General features: G+C 69.0%; 2 protein-coding genes across 2 annotated transcripts; one reads left to right on the forward strand and one right to left on the reverse strand.

Moving 5' to 3' along the window:
- Window positions 1–281: 281 nt before the first annotated feature.
- On the reverse strand, window positions 282–21,148 carry LOC142365386 (gastric inhibitory polypeptide receptor-like). The gene is made up of 19 exons (XM_075446128.1): window positions 21,089–21,148; window positions 19,847–19,981; window positions 17,145–17,279; window positions 15,872–15,964; window positions 15,443–15,571; window positions 15,013–15,236; window positions 13,909–14,095; window positions 11,336–11,426; window positions 11,160–11,267; window positions 10,958–11,079; window positions 7,198–7,301; window positions 6,969–7,116; window positions 4,806–4,965; window positions 4,667–4,727; window positions 4,491–4,560; window positions 4,315–4,403; window positions 1,627–1,765; window positions 526–567; window positions 282–446 (listed from the first exon to the last, which is right to left on the reverse strand). The coding sequence occupies exons 1-19, from the start codon at window positions 21,146–21,148 to the stop codon at window positions 282–284; spliced, it is 2,262 nt and encodes a 753-aa protein (XP_075302243.1).
- A 290-nt stretch (window positions 21,149–21,438) lies between these two features.
- Window positions 21,439–22,191, forward strand: OPA3 (outer mitochondrial membrane lipid metabolism regulator OPA3). The gene is made up of 2 exons (XM_075446170.1): window positions 21,439–21,608; window positions 21,723–22,191. The coding sequence occupies exons 1-2, from the start codon at window positions 21,467–21,469 to the stop codon at window positions 22,169–22,171; spliced, it is 591 nt and encodes a 196-aa protein (XP_075302285.1). The 5' UTR covers window positions 21,439–21,466; the 3' UTR covers window positions 22,172–22,191.
- The last annotated feature ends 590 nt before the right edge of the window (window positions 22,192–22,781 follow it).

Below are 22,781 nucleotides of genomic sequence, written 5' to 3' on the forward strand. Positions count from 1 at the left end.
CGGACACCCGCAGTGACCCCCCCCGAGCTCCCCAGTGACTTCGCAGGAGCCGCTCGTGGGTGCCACGCGTTTCTTTGGCGCGCAAAGCTGGGGGCAACGAGCCCCCCCCCCACCCCCCCCGGCCCCCGACCCCCTCCCCCCCGCACTGCGGACCTCCCCTCCCCAACCCAAGGCTCCAGGGGACCCTCCCCAAGCCCCCCTGGCTCCCCCCCCCAGCACCCCAAGGTGACAGGGACCCCCCCCCCCCCACCCAGCACCCACAGTTGGCACCTCCCCCCCCGTTAGCAGCAGCTCTCGGCGATCCGGTGCCCCCCCAGGGTCGGGGGGTGCTGGGCGCTGCCCCCCCCCAGCCGCGTAGCGCCGGGGGGGGGGCCCTGGGGGGGGGCGGGGGTGCAGGGGGCACCCAGGCGGCAGCGCTGCCACCCGCGCCGCACCTCCGCCTGCACCTGCCGGCACAGGGACAGGCTGCGATATATCACACCGTGTCACGACATGCCCCCCGCCCCCCCCCCCATCGTGACGCACCTCTTTGTTGACGAAACAGTAGAGGATGCTGACAACGAGGCCCTGGGGATGGGGGGGGGGGGGGGCACCCCGGGGGGGGGGTGCAGGCAGACAGGCGCGTGCATGTGGTCACGTGCGCGTGTATGTGCACCCATCCCCCCCCCCCCCCCCCCCCCCCGGACCTGAGCACCCCCCGCCCCCACCCAAGTGCAGCCCCTGCGTCCTGCAGCCCCCCCCCCGCTGCAGCCCCCCCCGGGGGGCGCTCCCATTACAGCCCCCCATGGAGCCCCCCCATTGCAGCCCTCTGTTTTAACCCCCCCATTACACCCCCACCCCACTGCAGCCCCCTCCCCCCATTACACCCCCATTGCAGCCCCCTCCCCCCATTACACCCCCACCCCACTGCAGCCCCCTCCCCCCATTACACCCTTACAGCAGCCCCCTCCCCCCATTACACCCCATTGCAGCCCCCTCCCCCCATTACAACCCCACCCCATTGCAGCCCCCTCCCCCCATTACACCCCCACCCCATTGCAGCCCCCTCCCCCCATTACACCCCCACCCCACTGCAGCCCCCTCCCCCCATTACACCCCATTGCAGACCCCTCCCCCCATTACACCCCCACCCCATTGCAGCCCCCTCCCCCATTACACCCTTACAGCAGCCCCCTCCCCCCATTACACCCCCACCCCACTGCAGCCCCCTCCCCCCATTACACACTTACAGCAGCCCCCTCCCCCCATTACACCCCCACCCCACTGCAGCCCCCTTCCCCCATTACACCCCCACCCCACTGCAGCCCCCTCCCCCCATTACACCCTTACAGCAGCCCCCTCCCCCCATTACACCCCCACCCCATTGCAGCCCCCTCCCCCCATTACACCCTTACAGCAACCCCCTCCCCCCATTACACCCCCACCCCATTGCAGCCCCCTCCCCCCATTACACCCCCACCCCATTGCAGCCCCCTCCCCCCATTACACCCCCACCCCACTGCAGCCCCCTCCCCCCATTACACCCCATTGCAGCCCCCTCCCCCCCCACCGCACACCCCCGTGGCTCCCCTCCATTGCTACCCACCCCTCCCCACCGCAGCCCCCCCCACCGCAGCCCCCCCGCACCTGGGAGGACGAGAGCAGCAGCTGCAGGCAGAGCCGCACCAGGCGCAGGGTGCCCCCCCCCTGCCCCTCCCCCAGCAGGGCGAAGGCCACCTCGTGCACCCCCAGCAGCGGGATCAGCGTCAGCGTCGACCTGGCCAGCCTGCGGGGGAAGGGGCACCCATGGGGACCCTCCAGGGTTGGGGACCCCCCCAGGGACCCCCTCAGGGATGGGGACCCCCTTGGGGACACCCCTGGAGACCGGCTTGGGGACAGGGACCCCCCTCAGGGACAGGGACCCTCTTGGGGACACCCCTGGAGACCGGCTTGGGGACAGAGACCCCTCAGGGACAGGGACCCCCTTGGGGACACCCCTGGAGACCGGCTTGGGGACAGGGACCTCCCTCAGGGACAGGGACCCCCTTAGGGACGCCTCTGGAGACCGGCTTGGGGACAGGGACCCTCTTGGGGACACCCCTGGAGACCGGCTTGGGGACAGAGACCCCTCAGGGACAGGGACCCCCTTGGGGACACCCCTGGAGACCGGCTTGGGGACAGGGACCCTCTTGGGGACACCCCTGGAGACCGGCTTGGGGACAGGGACCCCCTCAGGGACAGGGACCCCCTCAGGGACGGGGACCCTCTTGAGGACACCCCTGGAGACCGGCTTGGGGACAGAGACCCCCCTCAGGGACGGGGACCCTCTTGGGGACACCTCTGGAGACAGACTTGGGGACAGAGACCCCCTCAGGGACAGGGACCCTCTTGGGGACACCTCTGGAGATCGGCTTGGGGACAGAGACCCCATCAGGGATGGGGACCCCCCTAGGGACCCCCTCAGGGACAGGGACCCTCTTGGGGACACCCCTGGAGACCGGCTTGGGGACAGAGACCCCCCTCAGGGACAGGGACCCACTTAGGGACACCTCTGGAGACCGGCTTGGGGACAGGGACCCCCTCAGGGATGGGGACCCTCTTGGGGACACCCCTGGAGACCGGCTTGGGGACAGGGACCCCCCTCAGGGATGGGGACCCTCTTGGGGACACCCCTGGAGACCGGCTTGGGGACAGGGACCTCCCTCAGGGACAGGGACCCCCTCAGGGACGGGGACCCTCTTAGGGACACCCCTGGAGACCGGCTTGGGGACAGAGACCCCCTCAGGGATGGGGACCCCCTTAGGGACGCCTCTGGAGACCGGCTTGGGGACAGGGACCCCCTCAGGGATGGGGACCCTCTTGGGGACACCCCTGGAGACCGGCTTGGGGACAGGGACCCCCTCAGGGATGGGGACCCTCTTGGGGACACCCCTGGAGACCGGCTTGGGGACAGGGACCTCCCTCAGGGACAGGGACCCCCTCAGGGACAGGGACCCCCTTAGGGACACCTCTGGAGACCGGCTTGGGGACAGGGACCCCCTCAGGGATGGGGACCCTCTTGGGGACACCCCTGGAGACCGGCTTGGGGACAGAGACCCCTCAGGGACAGGGACCCCCTTAGGGACACCTCTGGAGACCGGCTTGGGGACAGGGACCCCCTCAGGGACAGGGACCCTCTTGGGGACACCCCTGGAGACCGGCTTGGGGACAGGGACCCCCTCAGGGACGGGGACCCCCTTGGGAACACCTCTGGAGACCGGCTTGGGGACAGGGACACCCCCAGGGACTCCCTCAGGGATGGGGACCCCCTTGGGGACACCCCTGGAGACCGGCTTGGGGACAGGGTCCCCCCTCAGGGACAGGGACCCTCTTGGGGACACCCCTGGAGACCGGCTTGGGGACAGAGACCCCTCAGGGATGGGGACCCTCTTAGGGACACCCCTGGAGACCGGCTTGGGGACAGGGACCCTCTTGGGGACACCCCTGGAGACCGGCTTGGGGACAGAGACCCCCTCAGGGACAGGGACCCTCTTGGGGACACCCCTGGAGACCGGCTTGGGGACAGGGACCTCCCTCAGGGACGGGGACCCTCTTGGGGACACCTCTGGAGACCGGCTTGGGGACAGGGACCCCCCTCAGGGATGGGGACCCTCTTGGGGACACCCCTGGAGACCGGCTTGGGGACAGAGACCCCCTCAGGGACGGGGACCCCCTCAGGGATGGGGACCCTCTTAGGGACACCCCTGGAGACCGGCTTGGGGACAGGGACCCCCTCAGGGACAGGGACCCCCTCAGGGACACGGACCCTTTTGGGGACACCCCTGGAGACCGGCTTGGGGACAGAGACCCCCTCAGGGATGGGGACCCTCTTGGGGACACCCCTGGAGACAGGCTTGGGGACAGAGACCCCCCTCAGGGACAGGGACCCCCTCAGGGACAGGGACCCCCTTAGGGACGCCTCTGGAGACCGGCTTGGGGACAGGGACCCCCTCAGGGACGGGGACCCTCTTGGGGACACCTCTGGAGACCAGCTTGGGGACAGAGACCCCCTCAGAGACCCTCTTGGGGAGGGATGGGGACAGAGACACCCTCGGGGTGACGTCTGGTGGCCTTCCAGGATGGGGACTTGCAGGGGACGCACTTGGGGTCACCCCTGTGGAGGTACAGGAATGGGGACGTGGCCGAGGCCATGCTTGGGGACATTGCCAGGGTGGGGACGCAGGTGGGGACATGCACAGGGTTGGGGGGGGGGGGCACGAGGACGTTGCACAGAGACCGTGGGGACACAGTGGGGACAGGGATGGCTCGTGCGTGGGGTGTCCCCGGTGTCCCCACCTGACCCTGGTGTCCCCACGGGGCACCTGATGCGCCCGGACTTTGGCCACCAAGATGCGGACGATGCGCACGAACACCACGAAGTTCACCTGGGGACGGGGACACCGAGGGTGGCACCCCCCACAGTGGGGACCCTGCCTCGGCGACGGCCACCCCCACCCCGCTGTGTCACCCACCGCCACGGCCATCAGGATGGGACAGCGGATGATCCACCACACCGCTGCCTTCTCGTTCCTCTCCCAGCACCTGGCAGGGGGAGGGGGCTCAGCCGGGTGCCTGGGTCCCCAGCTGGGGACATCGGTGTCCCCTCCCGGTGTGACAAAATGGGGAAGGGGGTGTCCAGCAGCCTCACCCCTCGTTCTCGTAGAAGTACCTGACCACCACCCACGGCACCACGAAGAGCACGGGGGCTCCTGGGGGGACGGGGACAGGGTTGGGGAGGGGAGGTGGGGACACGGGGGGACACGGGGGGGACACGGGAAGGGGCTCACCCCAGCCGAGGAAGAGGAAGGCGGGGAGGCAGCGCTCGCCGGAGAAGGCCGCCAGCACCAGGAGCTTGTGGAGGAAGAGTCCCTCGGCCAGCAGCCACCCATAGTTGGCCCCCACGCAGTACTGGGTGAGAGCCTGGGCCAGCCGGCACCCTGCCACCGCCTGCGCGGGGACACCCACGCCGTGACCAGGACACCGGCGTCACGGAGGCACCGGCATCGTGGTGGCACCAGCACCACGGTGACACCAGCATCACAGTGGCACCAGCACCACGGTGACACCAGCATCACAATGACACCAGCATCATGATGACACCAGCATCGTGGTGGCACCAGCACCACGGTGACACCAGCATCACAATGACACCAGCATCATGATGACACCAGCATCGTGGTGGCACCAGCATTACGGTGACACCAGCATCACAGTGACACCAGCATCGTGGTGGCATCAGCACCACAGTGACACCAGCACCACAGTGGCACCAGCACCATGGTGGCACCAGAATCATGGTGGCACCAGCATTACGGTGACACCAGCATCACAGTGACACCAGCATCGTGGTGGCATCAGCACCACAGTGACACCAGCACCACAGTGGCACCAGCACCATGGTGGCACCAGAATCATGGTGGCACCAGCATTACGGTGGCACCAGCATCACGGTGGCACCAGCATCGTGGTGGCATCAGCACCACAGTGACACCAGCACCACAGTGGCACCAGCACCATGGTGGCACCAGAATCATGGTGGCACCAGCATTACAGTGACACCAGCATCGTGGTGGCACCAGCATCGTGGTGGGACCAGCATCACGGTGACACCAGCATCATGGTGGCACCAACATCGTGGTGACACCAGCACCAGGGTAGCACCAGCACCATGGTGGCACCAGCACCATGGTGGCACCAGCACCACGGTGACACCAGCATCGTGGTGGCACCAGCACCGGGGTGGCACCAGCATCACAATGACACCAGCACCATGGTGGCACCAGCAGCGTGGTGGCACCAGCACCACAGTGACACCAGCACCATTGTGGCACCAGCATCGTGGTGGCACCAGCACCACGGTGACACCAGCATCACGATGACACCAGCACCACGGTGACACCAGCACCATGGTGGCACCAGCAGCGTGGTGGCACCAGCATCATGGTGGCACCAGCACCATGGTGGCACCAGCATCACGGTGACACCAGCACCATTGTGGCACCAGCATCGTGGTGGCACCAGCACCACGGTGACACCAGCACCATTGTGGCACCAGCATCGTGGTGGCACCAGCACCATGGTGACACCAGCATCACGATGACACCAGCACCGGGGTGGCACCAGCATCACGGTGACACCAGCAGCATGGTGACACCAGCATCACGGTGACACCAGCATCGTGCTGGCACCAGCACCGGGGTGGCACCAGCATCACGATGACACCAGCACCACGGTGACACCAGCATCGTGGTGGCACCAGCACCATGGTGACACCAGCATCACGATGACACCAGCACCGGGGTGGCACCAGCATCACGGTGACACCAGCAGCATGGTGACACCAGCATCACGGTGACACCAGCATCGTGCTGGCACCAGCACCGGGGTGGCACCAGCATCACGATGACACCAGCACCACGGTGACACCAGCATCGTGGTGGCACCAGCACCGGGGTGGCACCAGCATCATGGTGGCACCAGCACCATGGTGGCACCAGCATCACAATGACACCAGCACCATGGTGGCACCAGCAGCGTGGTGGCACCAGCACCACAGTGACACCAGCACCATTGTGGCACCAGCATCGTGGTGGCACCAGCACCACGGTGACACCAGCATCACGATGACACCAGCACCACGGTGACACCAGCACCATGGTGGCACCAGCAGCGTGGTGGCACCAGCATCATGGTGGCACCAGCACCATGGTGGCACCAGCATCACGGTGACACCAGCACCATTGTGGCACCAGCATCGTGGTGGCACCAGCACCATGGTGACACCAGCATCACGATGACACCAGCACCGGGGTGGCACCAGCATCACGGTGACACCAGCACCATGGTGACACCAGCACCATGGTGGCACCAGCACCGTGGTGGACCATCCCCCGCCCCGGCTCGCCCCCCCAGCCCACGCCCACCCCCCCCACCCCCCCGTGGGTGCCCACCTCGTGGCCCAGCCGCTGCAGGGGGTGCCCGGGGCCGGGGCGCAGGCGGCGTCGCAGCAGCGCGTCCCGCGTCAGGATGGCGCCCGCCCGCAGCACGAAGGAGAGGAAGAGGTTGGCGTGGATGAAGTTGCGGGTGCAACGCAGGCGCCTGCTGGGACAAGGGGACGCAGGTGGGTGGCAGCACCCGGGGGTGCCCCGCCAGCACCCAGGGGTGCCCCGGCGTGGGTACCTGAAGAGCAGGAGCAGCAGCAGCGCCAGGAGGAGGGCGACGAGCGAGAGGGAGTAGCCCACGGTGTAGAGGAGACGGAACTGCTCCAGCAGCCAGGCCTGCCGCTGCGGGGACCGGGACGGGGACACCGGGCACGGGGACATGGCACCGGGCACAGCACGGGGCTGCCCGGCACCACGCGGCGTGGCACGGGGCAGAGCACCATGGCACAGCACCACGTGGCGTGGCACGGGGCAACGGGGCACCACGCAGCGTGGCACAGCACGGGGGAACGGGGCACAGCACCACGCAGCGTGGCACAGCACGGGGCAGCATGGCACCACGCGGCGTGGCACAGCACGGGGGAACGGGGCACAGCACAGGGCACCATGGCACAGCACCACACAGCGTGGCACAGCATGGGGCTGCACGGCACCACGCAGCGTGGCACAGCACAGGGGAACGGGGCACGGCACCACGCAGCGTGGCACAGCACGGGGCAGCATGGCACCACGCGGCGTGGCACAGAGCAGAGCACCATGGCACAGCACCACGCAGCGTGGCACAGCACGAGGGAACAGGGCATGGCACCACGCAGCGTGGCACAGCACGGGGGAACGGGGCACAGCACCACGCAGCGTGGCACAGCACGGGGGAACGGGGCACAGCACAGGGCACCATGGCACAGCACCACACAGCGTGGCACAGCACGGGGGAACGGGGCAGCATGGCACCACACAGCGTGGCACGGCACGGGGCACAGCACCACGCAGCGTGGCACAGCATGGGGGAACGGGGCACAGCACCACGCAGCGTGGCACAGCACGGGGCAATGGGACACGGCACGGGGCAGCATGGCACAGCACCACGCAGCGTGGCACAGCATGGGGCAGCATGGCACCACGCAGCGTGGCACAGCACAGGGCACAGCACCACGCAGCGTGGCACAGCACGGGGGAACGGGGCACAGCACCACGCAGCGTGGCACAGCACGGGGGAACAGGGCACAGCACGGGGCAGCATGGCACAGCACCACACAGCGTGGCACGGCACGGGGCACAGCACCACGCAGCGTGGCACAGCATGGGGCTGCACGGCACCACGCAGCGTGGCACAGCACGGGGGAACGGGGAACAGCACCACGCAGCGTGGCACAGCACGGGGCAGCATGGCACCACGCAGCGTGGCACAGCACGGGGGAACGGGGCACAGCACAGGGCACCATGGCACAGCACCACACAGCGTGGCACAGCATGGGGGAATGGGGCACGGCACGGGGCAGCATGGCACAGCACCACACAGCATGGCACAGCACGGGGGAACGGGGCAGCATGGCACCACACAGCGTGGCACGGCACGGGGCACAGCACCACGCAGCGTGGCACAGCATGGGGGAACGGGGCACAGCACCACGCAGCGTGGCACAGCACGGGGGAACGGGGCACCACGCAGCGTGGCACAGAGCAGAGCACCATGGCACAGCACCACGCAGCGTGGCACAGCACGGGGCAATGGGACATGGCACCATGCAGCGTGGCACAGCACGGGGGAACGGGGCACGGCACGGGGCAGCATGGCACAGCACCACGCAGCGTGGCACAGCACAGGGCAGCATGGCACCACGCAGCGTGGCACAGCACAGGGCACAGCACCATGCAGCATGGCACAGCACAAGGGAACGGGGCACAGCACCACGCAGCGTGGCACAGCACGGGGCTGCACAGCACCACGCAGCATGGCACAGCACGGGGGAACAGGGCACAGCACGGGGCAGCATGGCACCACGCGGCGTGGCACAGAGCAGAGCACCATGGCACAGGACCACGCAGCGTGGCACAGCACGAGGGAACAGGGCATGGCACCACGCAGCGTGGCACAGCACAGGGCACAGCACCACGCAGCGTGGCACAGCACGGGGGAACGGGGCACAGCACCACACAGCATGGCACAGCATGGAGCACCATGGCACAGCACCACGCAGCGTGGCACAGCACGGGGCAGCATGGCACAGCACCACACAGCATGGCACAGCATGGAGCACCATGGCACAGCACCACGCAGCGTGGCACAGCACGGGGCAGCATGGCACCACGCAGCGCGGCACAGCACAGAGCAACAAGGCACGGCACGGTGCAGCGTGGCACAGCACCACGTGGCACGGTGCACAGCATGGCACGGGGCAATGCGACACAGCAGAGCACGGCATGGCACATGGCACAGCACGGCACGGCACGGTGCCCGTCACAGCACAGCACGACCTGGTGCAGCCCGGCAGCTCCCGGCACAGCGCACGCTGCAGTGCAGCCCGACAGCGCGTGGCACGGCGCGACGTGGGGCACGGCACGTGTCAGCCCAGCGTGGTGCAGCCCAGCTCCCGGCACGCGGCACGGCCGGCGCAGCACAGCAGGGCACGGGGAACAGCGTGGGGCACGCCACGGTGCACAGCACGGCACAGCGTGGCACAGGGCACGGCGCGGGGCACAGCAGGGTGCATGGCACCACAGAGCATGGCACCGCAGAGCGTGGCACAGGGCACGGCACAGGGCACAGCGTGGTGCATGGCACGGCACAGTGTGGCACAGGGCACAGCGCGGGGCACAGCGTGGTGCATGGCACCGCAGAGCATGGCACCGCACAGCGTGGCACGCGGCACAGCAGGGTGCATGGCACCACAGAGCATGGCACACAGCACGGCGTGGGGCACAGCATGGTGCACGGCACGGCACAGCGTGGCACAGGGCACAGCGCGGCGCAGCACACGGCACGGAGCACAGCAGGGTGCATGGCACTGCAGAGCATGGCACGCGGCACGGTGCGGCATGGCACAGCGTGGCACAGGGCACGGCGCAGGGCAGAGCACGGTGCATGGCACCGCAGAGCGTGGCACGCGGCACAGCGTGGTGCATGGCACCGCAGAGCATGGCACACGGCACAGCGTGGTGCATGGCACTGCAGAGCGTGGCACACGGCACAGCGTGGTGCATGGCACGGCACAGCGTGGCACACGGCACACGGCACAGCGTGGTGCATGGCACTGCAGAGCGTGGCACACGGCACAGAGTGGTGCACGGCACCGCACAGCGTGGCACACGGCACACGGCACAGCGTGGTGCATGGCACCGCACAGCGTGGCACGGGGCACAGCGTGGTGCATGGCACCGCAGAGCGTGGCACGGGGCACAGCACGGTGCATGGCACCGCACAGCGTGGCACGTGGCACAGCGTGGCACACGGCACCACAGAGCGTGGCACACGGCACACGGCACAGCGTGGTGCATGGCATCGCAGAGCGTGGCACACGGCACAGCGTGGCACACGGCACACGGCACACGGCACAGCGTGGTGCATGGCACCGCAGAGCGTGGCACACGGCACCGCACAGCGTGGCACGCGGCACCGCACAGCGTGGCACACAGCACAGCGTGGCACACGGCACCGCACAGCGTGGCACACGGCACAGCATGGTGCATGGCACCGCAGAGCGTGGCACACGGCACCGCACAGCGTGGCACACAGCACAGCGTGGCACACGGCACGGCGTGGCACACTGCACAGCGTGGCACGCGGCACCGCACAGCATGGCACACAGCACAGCGTGGCACACAGCACAGCGCGGCACACGGCACGGCGTGGCACACGGCACAGCGTGGCACACGGCACAGCGTGGCACACAGCACAGCGTGGCACGCGGCACAGCGTGGCACACAGCACAGCGTGGCACACGGCACAGCATGGCACGCGGCACGGCAGCCCACGCCGTGACACCCGTGGGGGCCCCCACCTGCAGCGGCCCCCCCTGCGCCGGGTCCTCGCACTGCGAATGGTCCTGCCAGGGCCGCCCGGTCTCGTCCGTCACCCAGCGCCCGTCGGGTCCGCAGCGCCGAGCCACCACCCCGCCCTGCACTGAGCACCCCGTCCCGTCACCCGCGGCACCCAGCGGCACCGCGGGGTCCCCCGCCGCGGGTGCCCCCTCCCCCCATTACCTCGGTGGTGCCAGGGCAGGTACCAGGGGCAGGGGACGGTGACAGTGGCGTTGGGGGCCGCGTCCCCCCAGCAGGCATACATGTCAAAGCTGCGGTTGCAGACGGGTGCTGGGGAGTGAGGGGGACGTCAGGGTGTCCCCGGTGTCACCCTGGTGTCCCCCCCTGTCCCCACTCACCGGCCGCCGGGGGGTCGAGGCGCAGACGCAGCTCGCAGGCGTGCCGGTACTGGTGCCAGGCGGCCAGCGTCGCCTGGGCTGAGCGCTCCTCCTGCGAAGGGACACTGTGGGGCCACCGTCGGGGGGACCACCACCAGGGTCACCATACTGGGGCCACCGCCACGGGGCCACCATGACTGGGGCCACCACCACGGGGTGACCAGGATGATGGGGACACCACCACGGGGTGACCAGGATGATGGGGACACCACCACGGGGGCCACCACCATGGGGTGACCAGGATGATGCGGACACCACCACGGGGTGACCAGGATGATGGGGACACCACCACGGGGGCCACCACCACGGGGTGACCAGGATGATGGGGACACCACCACGGGGTTACCAGGATGATGGGGCCACCACCACGGGGCCACCACCACGGGGTGACCAGGATGATGGGGCCACCACCACGGGGCCACCACCACGGGGTGACCAGGATGATGGGGCCACCACCATGGGGTGACCAGGATGATGGGGACACCACCACGGGGGCCACCACCATGGGGTGACCAGGATGATGCGGACACCACCACGGGGTGACCAGGATGATGGGGACACCACCACGGGGGCCACCACCACGGGGTGACCAGGATGATGGGGCCACCACCACGGGGTGACCAGGATGATGGGGACACCACCACGGGGCCAACACCACGGGGTGACCAGGATGATGGAGACACCACCACGGGGTGACCAGGATGATGGGGACACCACCACGGGGACACCACCACGGGGTGACAAGGATGATGGGGACACCATCACGGGGGCCACCACCATGGGGTGATCAGGATGATGGGGACACCACCACGGGGGCCACCACCATGGGGTGAGCAGGATGATGGGGACACCACCACGGGGCCACCACCACGGGGTGACCAGGATGATGCGGACACCACCACAGGGTGACCAGGATGATGGGGACACCACCACGGGAGCCACCACCACAGGGTGACCAGGATGATGGGGACACCACCACGGGGCCACCACCACAGGGTGACCAGGATGATGGGGACACCACCACGGGGTGACCAGGATGATGGGGACACCACCACAGGGGCCACCACCATGGGGTGACCAGGATGATGGGGACACCACCACGGGGCCACCACCACGGGGTGACCAGGATGATGGGGACACCACCACGGGGCCACCACCACGGGGTGACCAGGATGATGGGGACACCACCACGGGGACCATCACCACGGGGTGACCAGGATGATGGGGACACCACCACGGGGGCCACCACCACGGGGTGACCAGGATGATGGGGACACCACCACGGGGCCACCACCACGGGGTGACCAGGATGATGGGGACACCACCACGGGGGCCACCACCACGGGGTGACCAGGATGATGGGGACACCACCACGGGGTGACCAGGATGATGGGGACACCACCACGGGGCCACCACCACGGGGTGACCAGGATGATGGGGCCACCACCATGGGGTGACCAGGATGATGGGGACACCATCACGGGGGCCATTACCATGGGGTGACCAGGATGATGGGGCCACCACCACGGGGTGACCAGGATGATGGGGACACCACCACGGGGGCCACCACCACGGGGTGACCAGAATGATGGGGACACCACCACGGGGGCCACCACCACGGGGTGACCAGGATGATGGGGACACCACCATGGGGCCACCACCACGGGGTGACTAGAATGATGGGGACACCACCACGGGGGCCACCACCATGGGGTGACTAGAATGATGGGGACACCACCACGGGGGCCACCACCACGGGGTGACCAGGATGATGGGGACACCACCACGGGGCCACCACCACGGGGTGACCAGGATGATGCGGACACCACCACAGGGTGACCAGGATGATGGGGACACCACCACGGGGTGACCAGGATGATGGGGACACCATCACGGGGGCCACCACCATGGGGTGAGCAGGATGATGGGGACACCACCACGGGGCCACCACCACGGGGTGACCAGGATGATGGGGACACCACCACGGGGGCCACCACCATGGGGTGACCAGGATGATGGAGACACCACCACGGGGGCCACCACCATGGGGTGACCAGGATGATGGGGACACCACCATGGGGCCACCACCACGGGGTGACCAGGATGATGTGGACACCACCACAGGGTGACCAGGATGATGGGGACACCACCACGGGGCCACCACCACGGGGTGACCAGGATGATGCGGACACCACCACAGGGTGACCAGGATGATGGCGACACCACCACGGGGTGACCAGGATGATGGGGACACCACCACGGGGGCCACCACCATGGGGTGACCAGGATGATGGAGACACCACCACGGGGCCACCACCATGGGGTGACCAGGATGATGGAGACACCACCACGGGGCCACCACCATGGGGTGACCAGGATGATGGGGCCACCACCATGGTCCGGAGGGGAACGTCTTGGAGGTGGCAGCTGGGGGGTGGTCCTGGTGGGGTGGGGGTCCCGATCAGGCAGTGGGAGGATCCCAGGGGGACCCTGGGGGTGATGTTGGGGGGAACCCTGGGGGGTGGGGGTCTCACCTCTGCCCCACGCAGGACCCGGAGGAGGAGGGGGGGGGGGGGGCACTGCCCAGCGGCCCATGGCGGCGGTGGCAGCTCCTGGGGAGGGGCACCGGGAGGGATGGGGGCACCGGTGTCGCGTGCCCCCCCCCGCCCCCTTATGGGTGCTGCCCCCCCCCCCCCCCCCTTTGACGCGGTTCCCAGGGAGCTGCAGGCGGTTCCCGGACGCCTGGGTCCTGCCAGGGAGGGGGACGGGAGCGGGACCCCCCCCGCACCGACATCCCCCCCCCCAGGTCCGCGTGGGGACCGCGGGGGGGGACAGCTGGGGGGGGGGGGGGCAGCGGCCGCCCCCCCGATAACGCCGGTTCCTCCTGGTGCCATTTCGGTGCCCCTTGTCCCCCCCCGCCAGCGTCCCTTGTCCCCCCCCCGCCAGCGTCCCTTGTCGCCCCCCGCCAGTGCCCCTTGTCCCCCCCCGCCAGTGTCCCTTGTCCCCCCCCGCCAGCGTCCCTTGTCGCCCCCCGCCAGCGCCCCTTGTCCCCCCCCGCCAGCGTCCCTTGTCCCCCCCCGCCAGTGTCCCTTGTCCCCCCCCCGCCAGCGTCCCTTGTCCCCCCCCGCCAGCGTCCCTTGTCCCCCCCCCGCCAGCGTCCCTTGTCCCCCCCCCCCAGCGTCCCTTGTCCCCCCCCGCCAGTGCCCCTTGTCCCCCCCCGCCAGTGTCCCTTGTCCCCCCCCGCCAGCGTCCCTTGTCCCCCCCCGCCAGTGCCCCTTGTCCCCCCCCGCCGGTGTCCCTTGTCCCCCCCCGCCAGTGCCCCTTGTCCCCCCCGCCGGTGTCCCGGGTCCCCCACGCGTGTCCCCCGCCGCCCCTCAAAGTCCCTCCGTGTTCCCCCCGCCGCACCCCCACATCCCCACCTCCCCATCGACCCCCACCCCCCGGTGATGCCGGTGCCTCCCGGTGCCACACCCGGTGTCCCTTGCCCCCCCCCCCCCCCGCAGTGTCCCGTGTCCCCACGCGTGTCCCCCCCGCTGCCCCCCTGTCCCCTACGCTTCACCCCGACAGCCTCGCGGGCCCTTTCGGTGCCCCCCCCCCACCTCGGACCCCCCCCCGCCCCCTCCCGGGGCTCCCGGTACCGGCTCGGCGCGGGGCTCCGCCGCCCTCGGGGCACCGGCACCGGCTCCGGTGGCACCGCCCTCGGGAGGGGCGGGGGCACGGGGGGGGGGGGGGGGGGCACCCGCGGGGGGGGCTCACTCAGAGCCACGTGACCCGGTGGCGGCGGGGAGCCCGGTCCCCGTCTCGGGGGGGGGGGGGGACCGGGGGGCTGCCCCGCACGTCCCGGGGCTCCGGACTCACCCAGCTGTGTCACACAAGGGGTCTGCTGTCACCCAGGGGTCGCCCGGGGGGGGGTCCAGTGTCACCCAGGGGGTCCAGCATCACCCACGAGAGGTCCAGCGTCACCCAGGGGTGATCCAGTGTCACCCAGGGGGTCCAGCATCACCCACGGGTGCTCCAGCATCACCCACGAGAGGTCCAGCGTCACCCAGGGGGTCCAGCATCACCCACAGGCGCTCCAGTGTCACCAAGGGGGTCCAGTGTCACCCAGGGGTGCTCCAGTGCCTCCCACAAGTGCTCCATTATCACCCAGGGGTGCTCTAGCATCACCCACGAGAGGTCCAGCGTCACCCAGGGGTGCTCCAGTGTCACCCAGGGGGTCCAGCATCACCCACGGGTGCTCCAGCATCACCCACGGGTGCTCCAGCATCACCCAGGGGTGCTCCAGCATCACCCAGGGGTGTTCCAGTGTCACCCACGGGCGCTCCAGTGTCACCCACGGGCGCTCCAGTGTCACCCAGGGGTGCTCCAGTGTCACCCAGGGGGTCCAGCATCACCCAGGGGTGCTCCAGCATCACCCACGAGAGGTCCAGCGTCACCCAGGGGTGATCCAGTGTCACCCAGGGGGTCCAGCATCACCCACGGGTGCTCCAGCATCACCCACGAGAGGTCCAGCGTCACCCACGAGTGCTCCAGTGTCACCCAGGGGTGCTCCAGTGTCACCCAGGGGTGATCCAGGGTCTCCCACGAGTGCTCCAGTGTCACCCAGAGGGGTCCAGCGTCACCCACGGGTGCTCCAACATCACCCAGGGGTGATCCAAGGTCTCCCACGAGTGCTCCAGTGTCACCCAGGGGTGTTCCAGTGTCACCCACGGGCGCTCCAGTGTCACCCAGGGGTGTTCCAGTGTCACCCAGGGGCGCTCCAGTGTCACCAAGGGGGTCCAGCATCACCCAGGGGTGCTCCAGTGTCACCCAGGGGCGCTCCAGTGTCACCCAGGGGATCCAACATCACCCAGGGGTGCTCCAGTGTCACCCACGGGTGCTCCAGTGTCACCCAGGGGATCCAACATCACCCAGGGGTGTTCCAGCATCACCCAGGGTGCTCCAGCATCACCCACGAGAGGTCCAGCGTCACCCAGGGGTGCTCCAGTGTCACCCAGGGGTGCTCCAGTGTCACCCAGAGGGGTCCAGCGTCACCCATGGGTGCTCCAACATCACCCAGGGGTGATCCAGTGTCACCCACGGGCGCTCCAGTGTCACCCAGGGGTGCTCCAGTGTCACCCAGGGGGTCCAGCATCACCCAGGGGTGCTCCAGTGTCACCCACGGGTGCTCCAGTGTCACCCAGGGGATCCAACATCACCCAGGGGTGCTCCAGTGTCACCCACGGGCGCTCCAGTGTCACCCAGGGGGTCCAGCATCACCCAGGGGTGCTCCAGTGTCACCCAGGGGCGCTCCAGTGTCACCCAGGGGTGCTCCAGTGTCACCCAGGGGGTCCAGCATCACCCAGGGGTGCTCCAGTGTCACCCACGAGAGGTCCAGCGTCACCCAGGGGGTCCAGCGTCACCCAGGGGTGATCCAGTGTCACCCAGGGGGTCCAGCATCACCCAGGGGTGATCCAGTGTCACCCACGGGTGCTCCAGTGTCACCCAGGGGATCCAGCATCACCCAGGGGTGCTCCAGTGTCACCCACGGGCGCTCCAGTGTCACCCACGGGTGCTCCAGTGTCACCCAGGGGGTCCAGCATCACCCACGGGTGCTCCAGCATCTCTCTCGGATGCTCCAGCGTCACCCACGAGTGCTCCAGTGTCACCCACGGGTGCTCCAGTGTCACCCAGGGGTGCTCCAGTGTCACCCAGGGGATCCAGCATCACCCAGGGGTGCTCCAGTGTCACCCACGGGTGCTCCAGTGTCACCCAGGGGGTCCAGCATCACCCACGGGTGCTCCAGCATCTCTCTCGGATGCTCCAGCGTCACCCACGAGTGCTCCAGTGTCACCCAGGGGTGCACCAGCATCACCCACGAGAGGTCCAGCGTCACCCAGGGGTGTTTCAGTGTCACCCACGGGTGCTCCAGCGTCACCCAGGGGGTCCAGCATCACCCAGGGGTGTTCCAGTGTCACCCAGGGGTGTTCCAGTGTCACCCAGGGGTGCTCCAGTGCCTCCCACAAGTGCTCCATTATCACCCACGGGTGCTCCAGCATCACCCAGGGTGCTCCAGCATCACCCACGAGAGGTCCAGCGTCACCCAGGGGTGCTCCAGTGTCACCCAGGGGTGATCCAGGGTCTCCCACGAGTGCTCCAGTGTCACCCAGAGGGGTCCAGCGTCACCCACGGGTGCTCCAACATCACCCAGGGGTGATCCAAGGTCTCCCACGAGTGCTCCAGTGTCACCCAGGGGTGTTCCAGTGTCACCCACGGGCGCTCCAGTGTCACCCAGGGGTGTTCCAGTGTCACCCAGGGGCGCTCCAGTGTCACCCAGGGGATCCAGCATCACCCAGGGGTGTTCCAGTGTCACCCAGGGGCGCTCCAGTGTCACCCAGGGGATCCAACATCACCCAGGGGTGTTCCAGTGTCACCCACGGGTGCTCCAGTGTCACCCAGGGGGTCCAGCATCACCCACGGGTGCTCCAGCATCACCCAGGGGGTCCAGCGTCACCCACGGGTGCTCCAGTGTCACCCAGGGGGTCCAGCATCACCCACGGGTGCTCCAGCATCACCCACGAGTGCTCCAGCGTCACCCAGGGGTGCTCCAGCGTCACCCAGGGGGTCCAGCATCACCCACGGGTGTCCCAGCATGACCCAGGGGTGCTCCAGCATCACCCAGGGGTGCTCCAGTGTCACCCACGAGAGGTCCAGTGTCACCCAGGGGTGCTCCAGGGTCTCCCACGAGTGCTCCAGTGTCACCCAGGGGGTCCGGCATCACCCACGAGTGCTCCAGCATCACCCAGGGGTGCTCCAGTGTCACCCAGGGGTGCTCCAGTGTCACCCACGGGCGCTCCAGCATCACCCAGGGGGTCCAGCATCACCCAGGGGTGCTCCAGTGTCACCCACGGGCGCTCCAGTGTCACCCAGGAGGTCCAGCATCACCCACGGGTGCTCCAGCATCTCTCTCGGATGCTCCAGCGTCACCCACGAGTGCTCCAGCGTCACCCAGGGGTGATCCAGTGTCACCCAGGGGTGCTCCAGCGTCACCCACGAGTGCTCCAGCATCACCCACGGGTGTCCCAGCGTCACCCAGGGGTGCTCCAGCATCACCCACGAGAGGTCCAGTGTCACCCAGGGGTGATCCAGGGTCTCCCACGAGTGCTCCAGCGTCACCCAGGGGTGCTCCAGCATCACCCACGAGAGGTCCAGTGTCACCCACGGGTGCTCCAGTGTCACCCAGGGGGTCCAGCATCACCCAGGGGTGTCCCAGTGTCACCCACGGGTGCTTCAGCATCACCCACGAGAGGTCCAGCGTCACCCACGGGTGCTCCAGTGTCACCCAGGGGTGCTCCAGTGTCACCCAGGGGTGATCCAGGGTCTCCCACGAGTGCTCCAGTGTCACCCAGAGGGGTCCAGCGTCACCCACGGGTGCTCCAACATCACCCAGGGGTGATCCAAGGTCTCCCACGAGTGCTCCAGTGTCACCCAGGGGTGTTCCAGTGTCACCCACGGGCGCTCCAGTGTCACCCAGGGGTGTTCCAGCATCACCCAGGGGTGCTCCAGTGTCACCCAGGGGCGCTCCAGTGTCACCCAGGGGATCCAACATCACCCAGGGGTGCTCCAGTGTCACCCACGGGTGCTCCAGTGTCACCCAGGGGATCCAACATCACCCAGGGGTGTTCCAGCATCACCCAGGGTGCTCCAGCATCACCCACGAGAGGTCCAGCGTCACCCAGGGGTGCTCCAGTGTCACCCAGGGGTGCTCCAGTGTCACCCAGAGGGGTCCAGCGTCACCCATGGGTGCTCCAACATCACCCAGGGGTGATCCAGTGTCACCCACGGGCGCTCCAGTGTCACCCAGGGGTGCTCCAGTGTCACCCAGGGGGTCCAGCATCACCCAGGGGTGCTCCAGTGTCACCCACGGGTGCTCCAGTGTCACCCAGGGGATCCAACATCACCCAGGGGTGCTCCAGTGTCACCCACGGGCGCTCCAGTGTCACCCAGGGGGTCCAGCATCACCCAGGGGTGCTCCAGTGTCACCCAGGGGCGCTCCAGTGTCACCCAGGGGTGCTCCAGTGTCACCCAGGGGGTCCAGCATCACCCAGGGGTGCTCCAGTGTCACCCACGAGAGGTCCAGCGTCACCCAGGGGGTCCAGCGTCACCCAGGGGTGATCCAGTGTCACCCACGGGTGCTCCAGTGTCACCCAGGGGATCCAGCATCACCCAGGGGTGCTCCAGTGTCACCCACGGGCGCTCCAGTGTCACCCACGGGTGCTCCAGTGTCACCCAGGGGGTCCAGCATCACCCACGGGTGCTCCAGCATCTCTCTCGGATGCTCCAGCGTCACCCACGAGTGCTCCAGTGTCACCCACGGGTGCTCCAGTGTCACCCAGGGGTGCTCCAGTGTCACCCAGGGGATCCAGCATCACCCAGGGGTGCTCCAGTGTCACCCACGGGTGCTCCAGTGTCACCCAGGGGGTCCAGCATCACCCACGGGTGCTCCAGCATCTCTCTCGGATGCTCCAGCGTCACCCACGAGTGCTCCAGTGTCACCCAGGGGTGCACCAGCATCACCCACGAGAGGTCCAGCGTCACCCAGGGGTGTTTCAGTGTCACCCACGGGTGCTCCAGCGTCACCCAGGGGGTCCAGCATCACCCAGGGGTGTTCCAGTGTCACCCAGGGGTGTTCCAGTGTCACCCAGGGGTGCTCCAGTGCCTCCCACAAGTGCTCCATTATCACCCACGGGTGCTCCAGCATCACCCAGGGTGCTCCAGCATCACCCACGAGAGGTCCAGCGTCACCCAGGGGTGCTCCAGTGTCACCCAGGGGTGATCCAGGGTCTCCCACGAGTGCTCCAGTGTCACCCAGAGGGGTCCAGCGTCACCCACGGGTGCTCCAACATCACCCAGGGGTGATCCAAGGTCTCCCACGAGTGCTCCAGTGTCACCCAGGGGTGTTCCAGTGTCACCCAGGGGCGCTCCAGTGTCACCCAGGGGATCCAGCATCACCCAGGGGTGTTCCAGTGTCACCCAGGGGCGCTCCAGTGTCACCCAGGGGATCCAACATCACCCAGGGGTGCTCCAGCATCACCCACGAGTGCTCCAGCGTCACCCAGGGGTGCTCCAGTGTCACCCAGGGGGTCCAGCATCACCCACGGGTGCTCCAGCATCACCCACGAGTGCTCCAGCGTCACCCAGGGGTGCTCCAGTGTCACCCAGGGGGTCCAGCATCACCCACGGGTGTCCCAGCATGACCCAGGGGTGCTCCAGCATCACCCAGGGGTGCTCCAGTGTCACCCACGAGAGGTCCAGTGTCACCCAGGGGTGCTCCAGGGTCTCCCACGAGTGCTCCAGTGTCACCCAGGGGGTCCGGCATCACCCACGAATGCTCCAGCATCACCCAGGGGTGCTCCAGTGTCACCCAGGGGTGCTCCAGTGTCACCCACGGGCGCTCCAGCATCACCCAGGGGGTCCAGCATCACCCAGGGGTGCTCCAGTGTCACCCACGGGCGCTCCAGTGTCACCCAGGAGGTCCAGCATCACCCACGGGTGCTCCAGCATCTCTCTCGGATGCTCCAGCGTCACCCACGAGTGCTCCAGCGTCACCCAGGGGTGCTCCAGCGTCACCCAGGGGTGCTCCAACGTCACCCACGAGTGCTCCAGCATCACCCACGGGTGTCCCAGCGTCACCCAGGGGTGCTCCAGCATCACCCACGAGAGGTCCAGTGTCACCCAGGGGTGATCCAGGGTCTCCCACGAGTGCTCCAGCGTCACCCAGGGGTGCTCCAGCATCACCCACGAGAGGTCCAGTGTCACCCACGGGTGCTCCAGTGTCACCCAGGGGGTCCAGCATCACCCAGGGGTGTCCCAGTGTCACCCACGGGTGCTTCAGCATCACCCACGAGAGGTCCAGCGTCACCCACGGGTGCTCCAGCGTCACCCAGGGCTGCCCCGACGCGCGAGGCTCTCTCCGCGCGTGCGAGGACCCGGCCGCACGCTGCCGGCCGCTAGGGGGCGCAGCGCCCCGGCGGGAGTGGGCGGGGCCGAGGGGCGGGGGGGGCCCCGCCTCCGGGTCGCGCGGCGGGGAGGTCACGGCGCGCGCGGCGGAGGATGGTGGCGGGCGCGTTCCCGCTGGCCAAGCTGCTGACGCTGGGCGCGCGCCAGCTGAGCCGCCCCCTGGCGGCCCGCATCAAGGCGGGCGCGCGCGCCAGCCCCTTCTTCCGCACCTACATCTGCCTGCCGCCCGCCCAGCGTGAGTGGGGGGGGCACCGGGGGCGGGGGGCGGCGGGGGGGGGGGGGGGGGGGGGGGGGCACGCACCGGGCCGGTGCCCCGCCGCTCCCCGCCCGTCCCCCCCCCCCCCCGCAGTGTATCACTGGGTGGAGATGCGCACCAAGATGCGGCTGATGGGCTTCCGCGGCGCCGCCGTGAAACCGCTGAACGAAGAGGCGGCGGCGGAGCTGGGAGCGGAGCTGCTGGGGGAAGCGATCGTGTTCGGCGTGGGAGGGCTCTGCCTCTACCTGGAGTACGCGCGGCAGGCGGGGCAGGCGCGGCGGCGGGAGGACGAGCAGGCGGCGGCGCTGCGGGAGGTGGGGCAGCGGCTGGAGCGGCTGCGGGAGGAGCTGGACGCCATGGCGGCGCGCCTGCCGCCCGGCCACGCCCCCGCCGGCTCTAGCCACGCCCCCGCCGCCGACCACGCCCCCGCCGCCGACCACGCCGCGGCCGGCTCTAGCCACGCCCCCGCGCCCGCCGCCGGCCACGCCCCCGGAGCCAAAGGCGCTGGCTCAGGACAGGACCCCGCTGGACCCGCCCATTAAAAGCGCCCTCGTGCTCTTCCCGCCGGCGGTTTCCTTTAGGGGCGGGGCTTGGTAGAAGGGGGCGGTGATAGTGCAGGGGGTGGAGCCCCAGGAGGAAGGGTGGGGCTTTCCCACCGTGGGTGGTGGGCGGGGCCTGTCCTCCGGGCGAAAGGCTGCTTGCGGCCGAGCTAGTGGTGGTGGGCTGGGCCTCGTGTGGGCGGGACTTGGGGTGGGGCCACTTGGGGGAGGAGCCAGCCGTGGTGGGCGGGCCTTCAGGTGGCATGCCGTTCGGGGACAGGGCCTAGTGCCCTTGTGGTGAGTATGGGAGCCGAGTGCTAAGGGAGGGGCGTGGCCAGAGGGGGCGGAGCTCTGGGTGGTGGCAGGTGTCAGGGGCGTGGCCAGGACCCTGGGGGAGTTCATTATCCCTCGGGAGGGGGGAGCCAAGAGCTGGGGTTGGGGCCCCGCAAGCAGGAGGGGGGATTCGGGGCAGGGCCACAACCCCGCGGCTGGGCTGCAATTGGTGGGAGCTGCAGAGGGCGGGGCTAGGGGGAGGGGGCAGGGCTTCCCTCCTGCAGGGGCGATCCGACAGGTGCCATTAAAGCAACGCGAAGCCCCCGCTGTCCCTCTCATT

The sequence above is a fragment of the Opisthocomus hoazin genome, chromosome 39, assembly GCF_030867145.1.
Source record: "Opisthocomus hoazin isolate bOpiHoa1 chromosome 39, bOpiHoa1.hap1, whole genome shotgun sequence".
In the NCBI taxonomy this organism is placed as follows: domain Eukaryota; kingdom Metazoa; phylum Chordata; class Aves; order Opisthocomiformes; family Opisthocomidae; genus Opisthocomus; species Opisthocomus hoazin.